The 17,147-nt window shown below is 43.2% G+C and overlaps 1 protein-coding gene across 4 annotated transcripts; it reads right to left on the bottom strand.

Moving 5' to 3' along the window:
- Positions 1–1,140: 1,140 nt before the first annotated feature.
- si:dkeyp-121d4.3 (uncharacterized) lies at positions 1,141–15,593 on the bottom strand. 4 transcript variants are annotated; one of them, XM_029669674.2, is made up of 18 exons: positions 14,876–15,593; positions 14,685–14,717; positions 14,398–14,570; positions 14,189–14,234; positions 13,970–14,095; positions 13,734–13,838; positions 13,323–13,541; positions 12,510–12,647; positions 12,202–12,309; positions 11,967–12,080; positions 11,647–11,853; positions 11,319–11,459; positions 8,711–8,827; positions 8,502–8,590; positions 6,721–7,402; positions 4,638–6,479; positions 4,195–4,264; positions 1,141–1,616 (listed from the first exon to the last, which is right to left on the bottom strand). In XM_029669674.2, exons 1-18 carry the CDS (start codon positions 15,329–15,331, stop codon positions 1,594–1,596), a joined length of 4,689 nt encoding a protein of 1,562 aa, XP_029525534.1. In that variant the 5' UTR covers positions 15,332–15,593; the 3' UTR covers positions 1,141–1,593. The 4 variants fall into 4 exon arrangements, with proteins under 4 accessions (XP_029525534.1, XP_029525531.1, XP_029525533.1 ...); XM_029669671.2 differs by lacking the exon at positions 1,141–1,616 and adding an exon at positions 2,295–3,225 and having other exon boundaries at positions 14,876–15,591; XM_029669675.2 differs by lacking the exon at positions 1,141–1,616 and adding an exon at positions 3,136–3,431.
- Positions 15,594–17,147: the final 1,554 nt, after the last annotated feature.

Below are 17,147 nucleotides of genomic sequence, written 5' to 3'. Positions count from 1 at the left end.
GGACTTGTTTTTTTTTTACCAAATAGGGATATCTTCTGTATACCACCCCTACCTTGTCACAACCCAACTGATTGGCTCAAACGCATTAAGGAGGAAAGAAATTCCACAAATTAACTTTTAACAAGGCACACCTGTTAACTTAAATGGATTCCAGGTGACTACCCCTTGAAGCTGGTTGAGAGAATACCAAGTGTGCAAAGCTGTCATCAAAGCAAAGGGTGGCTACTTTGAAGAATCTCAAAAATAAAATATATTTGGCATCAAACCATGTGTTTGATACCATTCCACTGATTCCGCTACAGCCATTACCACAAGCCCATCCTCCCCAATTAAGGTGCCACCAACCTCCTGTGATGTGAACGCAGCATAACATATGAGGCGAAGCAACGTAACAACCAATGGTTGCGTGCCAGATCATCGACTATCATCGACTGACAAATTGCTATATAAACCTGGTCCCCCAACAGTACACATTGTTATTGTAGCCCTGTACAAACACACCTCGTTCAGCTCATCGAGGGCTTGATGATTAGTTGACCATTTTATATCAGGTGTGCTTGTCCAGGGTTACAATGAAAATGTGCACTGCTAGGGGTCCTCGAGGACCAGGATTAGGAAACACTGGTTTAGCTGGTACTTTAAATACCTATCCAGGTGTAGTAAGATGTGTCAGGCGTTAGCAACGTCTCAGCATAGGAACGCATCTCTGTGATTAGCGGATACAGAAAATACCCATCTAGGCTTTGTAATATCTGGCATGCTGCAGTAACACCTGGGTAGAGGAACGCACCTCGAGTCTGTGAAGGCTTAACATTTCTGAAAGCACTGGTTTTGAGTTGTCTTTTGTGTAATCATCAGCTTACTTTTGTCTGCCTAGTTGAATTCAGACGAGCAGCATTAGCCATGTCCATTTAAATTGCAATTAATTTGAGTTATGTTCAACAATTTATTAGCATGGCTATACTGAAAATGTGTGTTGCATCAAAAGCTTGGGTGTAAAGTAGTGCATACCAATATGGTATACATTTTGGTAGCCTTTCAATCTAATGTAAAATTATAGACACAAGTCATATCTTCATAATAGGCTGGTGTTTGTCACACCATAATGATATTTTAAGAGTGAAAAGATAGGAATACCAGTAAGTTTAGTAACAATCCTTATGGCAGCGGTGTACATTTATTTTTAAGAAACATTTCAAACAGAGACTATCCACAAAAAACACACCCCAGTCAAACTTTTTTTTTTTTTATAGTTCTGAAAGACATTATTCTTGATACTCTGTCCGCTACGTCTCTTTCCTCTCAACAAGCACACAATGTCATATGTCACAACATGCACACCTCAATGTCACCTATGGAACAGACTTTTATATTTTGATAAAATGAATACAAAAACACAATACACTTAACAAAATAATGGTGACATAACTACAAAATGATACTACAATATGGTACACTGTACATTAACACTTGATTTCACAGATCTTTTATTGATGATGCAGAATGCTGTATCATTTCCAAAGATGTCTCAAATGTCAAATGTACTTCATGTTTGCTCTTGTTGGATGTTCAAAACCTAGTCCTGAGGTCATCCTAGGAAAAGAGTAAAGAGATTCCTGGATAGATTGGAGGAAAAAGCATACCGCTGGTCAGCCACAGACAACCTAACAGCTTGGAAGCAGTGGGGGGAAAAACTCAAATGGACAAGTTAGAAATAAAAGGAATTCTAATACACAAGAGAACCTTGGAGTGGCCAATAATCTGCTGGCTAACTACTACACTAGAAAAGCTTTAGCAGCAGTGTACAAATAAACCTTGTTTACGCGTAGAATTTCTGTTGGACGTGTACACTTTGGACAATAACATCTTCTTCAGAAATGAACTTAGAAATCGAGTGAGTATATGTTTAGACAAGACAGAGACTATGTAAGAACTTCCACTAAACTGAAGACTTTTCCTTAGTTCTCTGGTATCCTTTTGGCACACTTTCACCACCATAATTTACAGGCACTACCTAGTAAGAGGCATTCAAGCAGCAGTTTCATATTTGTTTTATTTTATTTTACCTTTATTTAACTAGGCAAGTCAGTTAAGAACAAATTCTTATTTTCAATGACGGCCTAGGAACAGTGGGTTAACTTCCTGTTCAGGGGCAGAACGACAGATTTGTACCTTGTCAGCTCTGGGGTTTGAACTTTTAACCTTCCGGTTACTAGTCCAACACTCTAACCACTAGGCTACCCTACCTATCCTCAAAGGATTTGGAGAAGAATGAAAATGCCAGGAACACGATATTTCCCAATTGTCTAGTTTATTTTTGGGGGGCCAACAAAATGTATACAATAAGTAAAAGCCTGACACTTAGTGGATAAACAGAACATGCTAATCATCAATATGCTAAAACTAAAAAAAGTAAGATTTACATACAGCATTTAATCAAACTGGATACACCGATAACGGAATGTATTATTTGCAATGAAGTTACATTACATCTAAATCAACCCTTAGGTTGGTATCCAGCACAGAGAGGAAACGATTACAATAGAGATATGAAAATACCCCCACCCTAAAAAAAACATTAATTGGTCATTTCTTAAGTAATCTCAGGAACATTGTTTGCCTCGGTCTCCCACTTCTCCAAAAAGTCCTGCAGGTTCAAGTTGAAAGTATCAATACCTTTACCAGACAGATGAACCCCATCTGGCCTGTACAGGCCTGCGTCTGAGCAACACGTGATGTTTTCATGGGTCAGAGCAGTGCCACCTAGCTCCGCGATGATGGCATGAACTCTTCTGTTGATGGCAGCCCTAAAATTGTCCACTGCTTCGCTGTCCTCCGTTTGCCTCCACGACATCCGGGGCAAGATGTAGGACCAGACCAACCGGCATTGTGGAAAAATGCTCCTCACGGAGGTCAGGTCCTTCTTCACAGACGACATAAGGGCCTCAGGGCTTTGGGTACCCAGATCGTTACCACCCAGGTGCAGGATGACCACGTCCGGTTTGGGCCACTTGATCTTCAGCTGGTCTAACTGGGGAAGCAGCTGGGCCCACGTCATGCCCTGTGTGCCCTTCCACCACACCCGCACACTGCTGGGGTCCATGCCCAACTGCATGCCAATCTCAGGCGACTTGGCCCTCATCTCTGCCCAATATACAAGCGAGTGTCCACAGATCCACACGTTCCTAGGCTCAGTGTTGGCATAGGTAACTTTGGGAACTTTTCCTGTAAAAATGCAATAATGAGACAGGGTAAATGTATGGGTTAGCTTCACAGGGGCTCTGCTAGGTTGACGTTACTGCGAGGATTGACCTGTGCTCCAGCTCTTGGGTCTCTGCAGGCTGGCTGTTTTTCTTCCACCTTTGGCCCAGAACTGACGGAGCTGACACTCAAGACTACGTCCTCCAGCAGTTAGTTAACTTAGTCTCGTGCTATAACAGAACTCTCCTAATGAACTGAGGTATGAGAAATATTTGACACTAAAGACACCTTACACACTAACTGACCTAGCTTGATCTTGTTTGTGTAGTACTACCAGACCACACCCTCATTGTGCAGGCCCTAGCTAGTCGTCAGATTGACAACGTTTATCCCTGTTTTGGAGTGAAAACAACACTAACAAGTCCTCTATTCAGGTCAAATTCTCCTAGCAGTAGAGATTCCCTAATCAAGAAACATACAGTAATTCTAAAAAAAAGTCCTAAAAGTATTGAAGTATTGTACTACACAAACAAAAATACAATTCAACAGCTGAAGACCTATTGATGCAAAGTCTGCTAAAATACTTACGTCCAGCTGTTGGAGAAAACATTACATGTTAAAGCTAGCTAACATGAATATCTGTATTGATAGCAACTCCTGTCCAGATTAAAGGACACAATAATAAAAATGTAATATTTACGTTACAGAAAATATCATAGCTAAAGCAATCTAAGATATCACTTAAACCTGATTAACTACGGCTGTAATAAGAGCAAGTAAAACTGAAGTGAAGACTCAAACCTACCTATATTTCCTCCATATCCGTCTCTTGACACCTATGGTATCATCACATCCTATACTTTAATTTGTGTTGAGTGCCAGGTATGTACAGCTCTTGACTTGTTCTGGCATCACCTAATCTTAACCTAAGCTACAATTTGTGGCTGGCCATATTGCTACGTTTCAACCTTACTCTAAGGGGTTATCTGGTACCTGTTGTGTTTATCCTAGTGTTCTTCCTCTCCTGATTCTTCTGTCTCATCCGCAGGTTAAACTGCTCCAGCTACAAAACAGTGACAAATTGAGACACACACACACAAAGTCTATCCCATGTAAATACAGTCAACTCCTAAATTAAGCAGATTGGGACTGACTTGCCAGCGTGCACTAAAACCAGAACATATCAGAAGCAATTGAATAGAATTGGGACTACAAAAATTCTGTACACACTGCACTTTTCCTAAGAGTACTTATGTTGTGTGTAATTGTAAATTCCTGATAACTGCCCTATACTGTAGGCCTATACTGTAATTCAAATGTAAACAACACCAAGGATTGAAGGTGTGGCTTGTAAATCATACACAAATGTAACACAATCAGACAGGTAAAATGTTTCCTAACTTCAACACACGGAATTTAAAAAAAACACAACATACCCTTTTCTTCTGTTTGGCCTTGATATCGTCTTCTGTCACTGGTGGACCCCGAGTCTCTGCTGATTGAGGGGGAGGAGAGGGCTTTCCACCTGCAGAATCAGGGCTTTGTGTTTTGATCTGGAGAGGTATGGTGATATTTTGTCTTGGTGAATCCTGCTGTGCACCAGACACACTTTTGACTGTTTCAATCACCTTGAGGCATCTAGACTGGTTGGTGACTTGGAGGATTTGACTCAAGACATCCCTTGTAGGATTTGATATAGTCACTTGATTCAATATATTTAATTGTTGTTTGAACTGAGTCTTTGCAAACGATATCATGGGGGAACTAGGCTGCCCATAATAAGTGGAGGAGGGCAAGGCAGTGAGTAGGTCAAGGGATTGTCCCATAGGTGAAGTAAAAGTATACACCCCGGCTGCTTGTTGACCAACTGGAACATCAGGCGTGTTTGTCATGGATGAAACTGGGGAAATCTGTTCGGGGGGACCTGAGGAACCAGGTGGCAGTGATGAGAGATAGTTGGTACTACAACCCTTGCTATGCCAACTCTTAGGCGCGATGGGCTGGGTCTTCTCAGGACAGTTCCACAGTGTGGTGGAATAGGAGGTGCCAGGCTGTGAGGAGGGGGTGGGGGGCAAGACGCTCACTGTCCTGGTGAGGCTCTGCATCTGCCTGGCCCTCTCTAAGGCCGCCTCCTCTTCCGGGTCAAGGAAACCTCCATATTCCGAGGTGTCTTGGGGGCTGAGGTACACCTTCCGCTGGGAAGACCTGAATGGCGAGGCTGACCGGAAGTGTTTGGAATCAGAGTCGTCGGTGGTGCAGTGCCGATCTCCCCGCCTAGATGAGTGCTTCGTCTCTCTCTCTGAGGATGAGTGTTTGGATGACTTTGTCCCGTAGAGGCGCTCCTGGGTCCTGTCTGCCAGCTTGGTGACCTCTGAGGTTTCCAGATTCAAGCCGATGGCCTGGAGCAGGCTCTTGATCTTGCCGAAGTGCTGCGTCTTTTCCCGACTATCCTGCTCCCTGGTCTCCTCCACCGGGACTCTGGCTGAGCAGGACCTCTTGTTATCCCTGTACCTGTCTGACCGCCCAGGTATCTCACAGTGCTCTTTCTCAGTCGCTGCAGGGGCTTTACCCCCATAGAGGAAGTCCTCTTCTTCCACACGTTCAGATTCTCTCAATAGCTGGCTGTGGGACATCATTCCAAGAATTCCGGGAAAGCCACCACCTTCCTGGATTGCTCTCTCGTGAGGCAGCAGCCGGTCTTCATTTCTGGAGTTATCATAGTCGTCAGAGTTCTTCACTCGCTCCCCGATGATACCCCTGCGTGGGCACTCTGGCTCTTCCTCTGTACAGGGCTCATCTCTGTACTGATCTTCATCCCCACGGTCAAGAAACTCGCAATAAGGCTTTTGAAGTATGGAACTATCTTCCTGAATACCAGCAATCTCCTCTTGAGACTCCTTGACCATAGCTGACAGCAGACCGGCATCCACACCTTTGTTGAGGGTGTTGAGGAAACGGGCGAGCTGGGTGTTCAGGTTAGAGTTCTTTTCCTGAGACTCTCGAATGGGAGGTCGATTTGAAGAATAAGGGTCAAGAGGTGTTTGGCGAACTGGAGAAGGTTGCGACAGGTGCTCTCTAGAAGTCTGCTCATATGGATCATACTTGGCAGATAAGTCAGGAACAGGATGCCCAGCAAGTGAACGTTCATAATAGGACTTCTGACTGGATGTTTGGGTGTAGGGTGGTTGGGCAGAGTGTGGTTTATAGGGCGTCTCAACATCATAACCGTATTGTTCCACAAGCCTTTGATCAAGAGGTTGAGCTTTAGGGAGTTCAGTCTGGAGAGAATAAGCAAAACATTTATAATTGGACTCCCCCCATTTCATACAAATGATTTGATTTCACAAATTGCTCATCAGGCTGATGATTTAATATGTTTCTTTTACCAATATATGATAACTAAAAAAAGCACCGGCGCACAGTAGACTATTCTAATGAAATATAACCAGCTCTTAAAAATTATTGAGAGTGAACAAACGATTATCTACATGATTGAAACGTTTAAAAATGACAACTGACCTGCATTGGGAAAAGTGGACCTGCGACATGGTCTGAGCGTTTCTTCAGAATGGACTTGGGTTTGATGTCAGTGGGTGATTTAGGTTGTGTAGGAAGCTCTGCCATTCCATGATTGTAGTCAAAGCAGGTCTTCTCCATAGGCTTCACTTCTGAGAAGAAATTGGGAACTCCACCATGTTTCTCCATGGCAACTATGGCTCTCTTGCGGTATATCAACTCATTGAGCTCCTCTAGTTCCCTCTTCTTTCTTTCTAGCTCATCATTCATTCTATCTGGAGATCTACTTACTGAGCTTGAACCATTCTTGGAGCTCCTCTGACTACTTCCATCTCGCTCTTTGCTGCGGCTCCTTTTCGAGGAAGTTCTCTTTTTGCTGCCGCTCCTTTGGTTGTAATCTTTTCTCTCCAGACTGTGGCTTCGTCTCCTGTTCCTCTCCCTGCCCCGGCTCCTGCTGCGACTGCGCCTGTACTTGCATCTACCACCCTGCTCTTTGCGCTCCCTGCTTGTGCTCCGCCTTTTCTTCACCCGGCCAAACTGGTCTAGGCTGGGGCTCCTGTGTCCGTATCTCCGCTGGCTGCTGTCGGAGTCTTTGCCACCAGATCCAGAGCCAGCAGGTTTTGACCCCAGAATTTTTATGACTGATTTCATCTTGATTGACTTCTCCGAGGCAGGTTTGTCGTTGCTGGTGCACAAAAGAATGAGGGAAATGACTTCGAGCACATCTCTTAACCCTCTGGAGTCTAAGCGGGTGGGGGTGTGGGAGGGGGTGGGGGGGTCCTACTATGCTAATATATGGAATTGTTTATTAAAGGTGGTCAAACCTAGGATAATTTAGCTATTTGATTTTGAGTTTTAGGACCCCTTAAGGTATCAAAAAAATATATATTAAAAAAAAGATGAAAAATTTAATTTGGCCTTACTGCTATTAGCACATGGAAAAATATTATAAGCTTCATACATGGACAAGCAGATAGTCCCCCCCAAAGAATCTAAAAGGAAGTTTGTTCTGAAGTGTCTATCCTATATCTGATATTGCTGATTCAAATAATTAAAGCTTAAAAAAAAAAAGTGCACCCTCGGGGTCCTGAGGTTTGAGTTTGGGAAACACTGATTTAACCCCTTATTTTAGGCACTAAACTAACTACATTTATACTTCCATTCTTTTTATAAAACTGGTACCTGGCTACCTTCAGACTAGTCTTGTGAGCATCCTAGAGCAAAACAAACGACATAAGTGTTCGTGAGAGACTCACCTTTCCACAGAGGGTTCATATTAGTGTGTAGCCCAAACGGTTCAGAAAGAGTCCCGTGACGCTTTTGGGGTCGTAGAGCAAAACAGAGAACACCATCGTGTTTGTGAGGCCAAAAAGGAGTCATAATAGTTTGCGGCCCAAACCGTTCGAACGCTACAGACGTTTGTGTGAGAAGACCGATTTTCGGGATGCCTCATGGTCTGACTAACATCGCTCCAGCTCTGCCATCTTTCACTGCTGATGCGGAAGGGCGACATCGGCGGATGCAGTGGATTGAGACGCATCCCATGCAAAAAACTTCAACTGTGTGGTGGAAACTTAAACTGACAGATTTTGATAGGGATTTTTAAATTATTATGCTAATTCTATTTCCACAGGGGCGAGGACATCGACTCTAGGGGATACATTTTTAGATTTCAGGGTAGTTGTGGCTGTGCCAACAAATGACATCCAAAATCATCACACAATGATACTTTACCTTGACTTCATGTTGGAACCAATACTACTACTAATTACAATTAAACTCACGTGAGATCATCATCTTTGTTCTCTACTTTGACACCTGTGCCCTTGAAGAGGTCATTTGGGTCTCTCATCAGTTTGATGGTCATCTTCTTCTGTAATAGACAATAATAGGAAATAGACAGTTAAAGACAACATAGACAGCCACGTGTCTATCCCTTAAGTGAATATGACATCCCCCAAAGTCACTGGCCTTTGTTCCATCATAAACCAACCTTTTCTTTTGCCGCCACGCCCCTTAGCTTGGGCACAGCGGTAAGAACAGGGGTAAGAACACTGTCGATAAGGCGTTTGATCCTAATTGCTTGGTTGCCTCCTTCAGCGGTTTCAAGCTAGGAGAAAATTGAAAGAGTTAAAGAAAAACATAAAAATAACAAAAATATGAATAAAACAAAAATGTGAGCAAGACAAAGGAGCTGATCGTGGACTACAGGAAAAGGCAGGCCGAACAGGCCCCCATTAACATCAACGGGGCTGTAGTGGAGCAGGTCGAGAGTTTCAAGTGCCTTGGTGTCAAAATCACCAACAAACTATCATGGTCCAAACACACCAAGACAGCCGTGAAGAGGGCAGGAGACTAAAAAGATTTGACATGGGTCCCCAGATCCTCAAAAAGTTCTACAGCTGCACCATCGAGAGCATCCTGACCGGTTGCATCACTGCCTGGTATGGCAACTGCTCGGCATTCGACTGTAAGGCGCTACACAGCAAGCGGTAGTGGAGTGCCAAGTCTAGGTCCAAAAGGCTCCTTAACAACTTCTACACCCAAACCATAAGACTGCTGAACAATTAATCAAATGGCCACCCTGACTATTTACATTGACAACCCCCCTTTGTTTTTACACTGCTGCTACTCGCCGTTTATTATCTATGCATAGTCATCTTACCCGTACCTACATGTACAAATTACATCGACTAACCTGTACCTCCGCACATTGACTCGGTACCGGTACCCCCTGTATATAGCCTCGTTATTGTTATTTTGTGTTACTTTTATTTAGTAAATATTTTCTTAACTATTTCTTGAACTGCATTGTTGGTTAATGACTTGTAAGTAAGCATTTCACGGTAAGGTTGTATTCGGCACAAGAAATGTGCCTATTATTTGAAATAGCTAGTTGGATGTACCATGCCCTCAGAAAGTATTCACACCCCTTGACATATTGAACATTTTGTTGTGTTACAAGGTGAGATTAAAATGGATTTACATAAAATACTCTAATGTCAGAATGGAAGAAAAATATTGAACATTTGTATAAGACCAATGAAGATAAAAAAACTAATATACATTATATATAAAAGTATGTGGAAACCCCTTCAAATTAGTGGATTCTGCTATTTCAGCCACGCCCATTGCTGACGGGTGTATACAATTGAGCATTCAGCCATGCAATCTCCATAGACAAACACTGGCAGAAGAATGGCCTTACTGAAGAGCTCAGTGACTTTCAATGTGGCACTGTCATAAGATACCACCTTTCCAACAAGTCAGTTCGTCAAATGTATTCCCTGCTGGAGCTGCCCTGGTCTACTTTTAAGTTTTGTTATTGTGAATTGCAACACTCTCTACAGAGTTCCAAACTGCCTCTAGAAACAACGTCAGCACAACAACTGTTCGTCAGCGCTTCATGAAATGAGTTTCCATGGCCGAGGAGCCGCACACAAGCCTAAGCCGCACACAAGCGCAATGTCATGCGCCGGCTGGAGTGGTGTAAAGCTCGCCACCATTGGACTCTGGAGCAGCCATTAAACTGTTTTAAAGTCACCATTGGCCTCATTGTGAAATCCCTGAGCGGTTTCCTTCCTCTCCATCAACTGAATTAGGAAGGACTCTGGACGCCTGTATCTTTGTAGTGACTGGGTGTATTGATACACCATCCAAAGTGTAATTAATAACTTCACCATGATCACCATTTACCAATAGGTGCCCTTCTCTGCAAGGTATTGGAAAACCTCCCTGGCCTTCGTGGTTGAATCTGTGTTTGAAATTCACTGCTTGACTGAAGGAACTTACAGATAATTGTATGTGTTTATTTTACCCTTATTTTACCAGGTAAGTTGACTGACAACACGTTCTCATTTACAGAAACGACCTGGGGAGTAGTTACAGGGGAGAGGAGGGGGGTGAATCAGCCAATTGTAAGCTGGGGATGATTAGGTGGCCATGATGGTATAGTATGAAGACCAGATTGGGAATTTAGCCAGGACACCGGGGTTAACACCCCTACTCTTACGATAAGTGCCATGGGATCTTCAGTGACCACAGAGACTCAGGACATCCTACACAGGGCAATGTCCCCAATCACTGCCCTGGGGCATTGGGATATTTTGTGACCAGAGGAAAGGGTGCCAACCCTTTAGCTTCAGAAGCAAGCCAGCAGTGGAATGCAGGGTGGTATGCAGGGTAGTATGCTGCTGACAAATTGCACACAAATTAAATGTGTGGGGGACAGAGATGAGGTAGTAATTCAAAAATTATGTTAAACACTATTACTGCATACAGAATGAGTCCATGTAACTTATTATGAGCCTTTCTAAGCAAATGTTTACTCCTGAAATTATTTAGGCTTACCATAACAAAGGGGTTGAATACTTATTGACTCAAGACATTTCAGATTTTCATTTATAATTCATTCGTAACATAAAAATAAAAAAATCCACTTTGAGTGACAAAACATCTCCATTTAATCCATTTTAAATTCAGGCTGTAACACAACAAAATGTGGAACAAGTCAAGGGGTGTGAACACTTACAGAGGGCACTGAATACCAATTGATATTAATTTTGACGTGCCAATCGGATCACAGCACCATGGAGACTCACCGAAATGACACTGAACTTCACCTTCTCCGAGATGTTCAATTTCTTCTCCTCCATGACCTCGGTCAAATGGAAGAACAGCAGCTGGGTGCTCTGATGGCACTTAATGGTCCCAGACAGATCCCCAGCTTGCACCACCTCACCCTAGAGGGGAAAACACTTCACTTAGACATGCTGTGCAAAGAATATTAAAGGCATTTTTTATAAAAATTCCATTACATAAAACATCCCACCTTTCTTCTGTGTGTAAAGTTGTCATACATCAAGTGGAAAAACCTAGCCAGACTCCGACTTAATGGCATCCTGTACCACATTCTAAAAGTGATCTTACGGTTCTGCGTTGCTCTGTTGACTCCTCAAACGTCTCTGAGAGAATCTCCACGTTGATGGCACGCTCCTCCTTAGTCTCACGGTTGGTGGAGATGTTAAAGTGAACCTTGTCTCCGTCACACATGGTGGCTTCAGTCAGAACGTCAGCTGCTCCAAACAATAGCTGCTTCTGTGTGCCACCCACCAATGCCTCCAAAAGGCCCTGCTCCTGGAAGGAAAATGAGATAACACATTCTAAAATACATGATTTGACCACCCAAACTTCTCCCAACAAGAACACAACAATATTTGATTTGTACATTCTTTCAGTACCACACGTACCTGCTGCTTTTTGGAGACCTTAATGACCGTTCCTGCATGCTGCGCAGCGCTAATGTCCTCAAACACCACAGTCCTCTGGAGCAGCACCTCCTCCACTGGGGCCACTGGCTTCCACTGGAGACACAATAATAAGGACATTACTGGGTATGTCACAGATGAGAGTACTCCACTCTGAATGACAGGAGATTTTCCACCAGTTGGCACCTATCATAATTTGCACTGAACTGTGCCCCACCTTCTCGTTTCCTGCAGGGTCTTCAACTATCTTCTCCATGGTTTCTTCCAGTGTCACTGAGCACTCTTTCAGCTTCCTTACTCTGATGGCCTTCTCCTTATTTTTGATCTAATGAAAACAAATGACATTATGTTAACGTCAAATGTATAAATCAATCAACAAATAATTTCAACAACATTGCTATACTTAGGACCAGAACCTGCACAGAGGGTCCAAACATCACTCCCAGGTACAAACTGATCATCATTCAGTGTCAACAAATTCAATTTGCCACTGAATTATGTGGATGGGAAAGACACTATACTCACTGTGACAACTGTAAAGTCCACCTCATCCATAATGGTGAACTCAGTTAGACTCATGTTCTCAGTGGTTTCAAAGGGCAGGTTGTTCTGGTTCGCTGCCATGATGGTACCAGAATCACACTTTACGCTCTTTATAACACCCTGGTGGAGAGTACAAAAAAATATATCAACAACTAGCTACAGTAGGGATGGCCACCTCTGGTCCCATAGAGCCGCTATGTGTGCTGTATTTTGTTCCAGCCCAGCTCCAACACACTTGATTTAAAGGGATTCTGTTACTTTTGTATACTTTTCAGCCAGTAGCTCTGAAAGTAGCGCTTGAACCAAAAGTGGTTCCTGTCACATATGTGCACCATGTCATTGCACTCGCGCTGCTGTGGGTGCATCACGTCCATCTTGCTAGCTGTCACTCATATGGTGAGAGGCTGAAGCTCATTAGTTGAACTCAAATTTCTAGGGGGCTGGCCCACGTGGGGGAAAATGGCACATAACAGCTTCCAACAAAACTGTTTCAAACTAGGGATTTTGTGGCTAATTGAGGTGAGAGTAATTCTGCTCATAGATTATGCATGTAAGAACTACACAATGACACAGCCAACCCAATGTGGGAGGTTTAAAAAGACTTAGTAGTCACCAAAGTATGGGAGCATGTCTTTAAAAAATTGTGGTCTCAATTGAAGATCTTGAATAGATTATTATTTGACTCAGGTGTGGTCATACTGAGCTGAATAAAATGGCGTAGAGCTCATCAGGACCAAAGTTTATGTCAGAATTTGTAACCAAAATGAAGATGTGCCACTCAGACTTTAGACTCACCACCTCCCTCTTCTCTCCAGTGATCTTAAAAGTCTGTGGTGTCTTTGGCCGAATATTAGTGGCTCTAATTTTTTGGGTAACTATGTCGGTCAACAAGTTGAACATCACATGGTCCCCTTGAAACAGAGTGATGGTGTAGTCCTTCTCCGAGTAAAGCAGTGCTCTTGACATGCCGTCGATGTTGGCCTCAATTTGGCCAGGTTTCGGCTTTGCACCAGGCTGTGTGGGGGCACATAATTATGTTAATACCAACAAGGACATATTTAAATGAGAAGCCAAATACTAGTCATAACAAGCCAAGCATATAATCAAGTTACCTTACAATAAACATCTAGTTATGGCAGTGATTAGAACTTTAATAAAGTTATGACTGAATACTTTTCCCCCCTGTGTGCTACAGAGTTCTATCACCTGCTGCTCCAGGATAACATTGCAGACAAAACCTTCAATAATGGTGGAGTCAATCTCCTCAGTACCCCCTGGAGGTACAGACACACCAGTGGCATACTCCCCGGCCTGGGTTTATTATACAAAGAGGGGGAAAAAACAAGACGCATTATTTAGAATACAATGAAAACTAATGGTTCACAAACTCCTGAAAATGTCTGTATAACTATATATAGCGAAAAATGTCTAAAGGGACCCACCTTCTCCTTGTAGGCTGTAAAATGCACCCTGACCCCAGGTATCATGTTCTTGGGGACTCCGAGAAAAGCATCAAAAGTGAAGGAATATTTATTGAGATCGTCTCTTTCGATGTAGCCATAAGTTGGCTGTGGGGGGAGAGCAAAACTTGAGAATGCAATGTTTACTAGTGGAGATGAAGAACCTTCCCTTCAAGCAGGCTTCTCAGCTTTTGGACTTACCCCTATGAATGAGATGACCCCCTTGGATCTTCCAGGTGGAGGAGGCCTATGATTTATAAGTGTTGAGAGGAAAAAATATATGCGTCATGTATAAGCAGAACTTATACATGACAGCTAATCTCATGTATGGAAGAGCAAACTACTGTATGCAATCAAACACTAATCCAAAGTGATGATGACATCCAAATTGTTGACATAATGATCATTACTTGTCATTGTAGCTCTTTTTCTGTCCTGCTTTTTTGTCCTTCTTTGAGTCTTTGGTCTTCTGTTCATCAGTCTGGGGTGGATCAAGCTGAAGAACCTCAGAGTCCCGGCAGCGTCCCCACACATAAGGAACTACAGTCGTCTCAGTCGGAGGGGAGGGTGTTGTCGGGACGGGCTGTTGTCGGGAAGAGAAACGGAGCCTGTGAGAAGTTGAGGCTCAGCAGAACATACATTTAATTAAAATTGTATCATAGAGATGACAGGACAGAACAGACACAGTGGCACTTACCCACAATGATGGAGGAACAGCATAAGGGTTGGCCTAAAGGAGGCAGACTTGATGTTAGGGATTACTTTAAAACCATGTTAGGGCCATTTAAACCATGTCATGTTACTATAACACTAAATTAATTTTTTACAAGTTTAAATTAAGAATTTACAATATGCACAAGGCACAACAAGTTGTCTTTATAAGATTACCTCGCTTTGCCAGGGTGAAGGAAAGATAGGGTTGTCCACCGGAGGCGGAACCATGGGCGGCATATCTAGGGGAGGAATACCAGGGGGCGGGATACCTGGGGGCATTGGTCTGGGTCCATTGCACATCATCGGATCATATGGTAGGGGCATACCTGGACCATACCCGAATCCTGGTCCATCCATCCGTGGCCCATCTAAACATCCATCCATGGGGTCACCTGGACCCATTGGTCCATAGCCTGGCTCATATCCGTGATAATCAGGTGGCATGGGGCCGTGCATCATTGGATCTCCCATAAAGTTAGCATGTGGACCTGGGCCACCGTGAAAAGGACCAAAAGATCCAGGCGGCCCACACCAACCTGGACCCATGTCAAATGGATCAGGCACCCTTGGGCCCATATCAAATGGAGGTCCATTGCCTTTTCCACGCTTCCGACCACCACCTCGTCCCATTTCGAAAAATTGAACGAAAGCTGCTCTCAAGCTTACGTTAGCAGTAACAACTCTTCAAATGGGGAAGCGAACGTTGAAATGCTGGCTAGATTACCATACTATATACATATATGGAGGTACATGTATTCACTATTGCGTAAACACAGTTTGTGGTTTAATAAGTACGTATGGTTATATCGTAACTATAACATCCTACGTTAGCGAGCTAGCTAGCTTCATAACCTCATACTAGACATCAGCGAACTTGTTGCGGATATTATGACTATGGAGACGTGACATATATCCGGTGTAGATAGAGCCAAATCAGAGAGGCGAAAGTTTTCCACTAAGATAACGCAGTCAAAATTGTTATATGGTAAACATTTATGAAAACAAAAACGTGATTTTTGGTCTAAATGTTGGGTTAGGCATAAGGCTAGCAGTATGGTTAAGGTTTGGTTTAAAATCAGATTATAATTAGGTAAATTGTAGAAATGGGCGGGGTGTATGGCTTTGTGAACTAGTGACGACCAAAGCGAAGCGAGATGATTTATACCATTGAGATCCTATTTAATTAATAGAGGGTGCTATGTCAAATAAAACCTCAACGTTTCAGAATAGCGTTAAAATAGCAACCATAGTACGGAACAATATTCACGTAATAATAAGCAATTCAGCTTCAGTGTAAAAAAAACGTTCTTGGAGTACGGAAATAACAAAACATGCCGGAAAATTGCTGTGATGTTCAATGAACGTGTAACCAACCAGGTCAAAAGTTCGGTTCGCAATGCTCCCAAGTAGGGAAATGGAGCCTGCGAGTAGAGCCCGGTTGCTTCAGTCTATTCGATGTGGGGACCCGGTGTCCAAGTACGCTACACGTAGCTATGTTTGTGGAAAACATTTAATCACAACTAAGCCATTTACGTTATTTGGTATAGTTCGTTTGTAACACCACTCACTATTGTAACCCAATAGTCTATTTTGTGTTGTTGGTCTTGTTTGGTTTATGTTGCGGTTGGGATGGTAGCTAGCTAGCATTCACTCATGTGGCTGCTAGCGCCATGAAAAGGTGCATGAGGGAAGCCCTATTACGTTTTTCTAAGTAGTGAGGACACGAGAGCAGGCAATGTTGACAAGTAATCTTTATTCATGGTTTACTTTGATAAAATGTAATTGACTAAAACAAGCAGACAAAAATAATGTATTTGCTGTGAGCCAATGGGGTAACCTAGAAAACCACAGATTGCGTTACGCGGGCGGGGCCGCGACGTTCTACTTACGGAACGCCATTTGGGTGAGTGACTCGCCTTTGCGTGTCAAAAGCTACACGTCAAATAACATTATGGCCAATATTTGCAATCACAATTAAGGCGCGCGTGAAGCCAGTTATGGGTGCGTTCGTAAATTCGCTCTGGCTATCTACTCCGATTTCAGAGCACTTTAGCCTGAGTGTGCCAGAGCGCAGAATAACTGGATTCATTCTCAAACGCTCAACACCCGTTGAATATGGCGGGTGTCAGTAAAAAAAATCGTTATTAAATTGTTGTCAGCAGTACAGTTAGTCACAAACGCTCTGGATAACATAAACAACCTAACTAGCAGTTAAGACGAGTAAAATGGGCAGAGTGAGGTGTTCTCTCATTTGTGTCTGGAAGCTGGCCAACCGTTAGCCAATTATATTGGGTACTTGACTGCTCGTTGTGAGGAGAGTTTAAAATCGTCTTGATTTGGACGCTTGTTACGGGCATCAAATCAAAATCAAATTTATTTATATAGCCCTTCGTACATCAGCTGATATCTCAAAGTGCTGTACAGAAACCCAGCCTAAAACCCCAAA

This window comes from Oncorhynchus nerka, linkage group LG10 (assembly GCF_034236695.1).
Source record: "Oncorhynchus nerka isolate Pitt River linkage group LG10, Oner_Uvic_2.0, whole genome shotgun sequence".
NCBI lineage: Eukaryota > Metazoa > Chordata > Actinopteri > Salmoniformes > Salmonidae > Oncorhynchus > Oncorhynchus nerka.
Note: the sequence above shows the minus strand (reverse complement) of the source record. Positions and strands in the feature narration are given on the sequence as shown.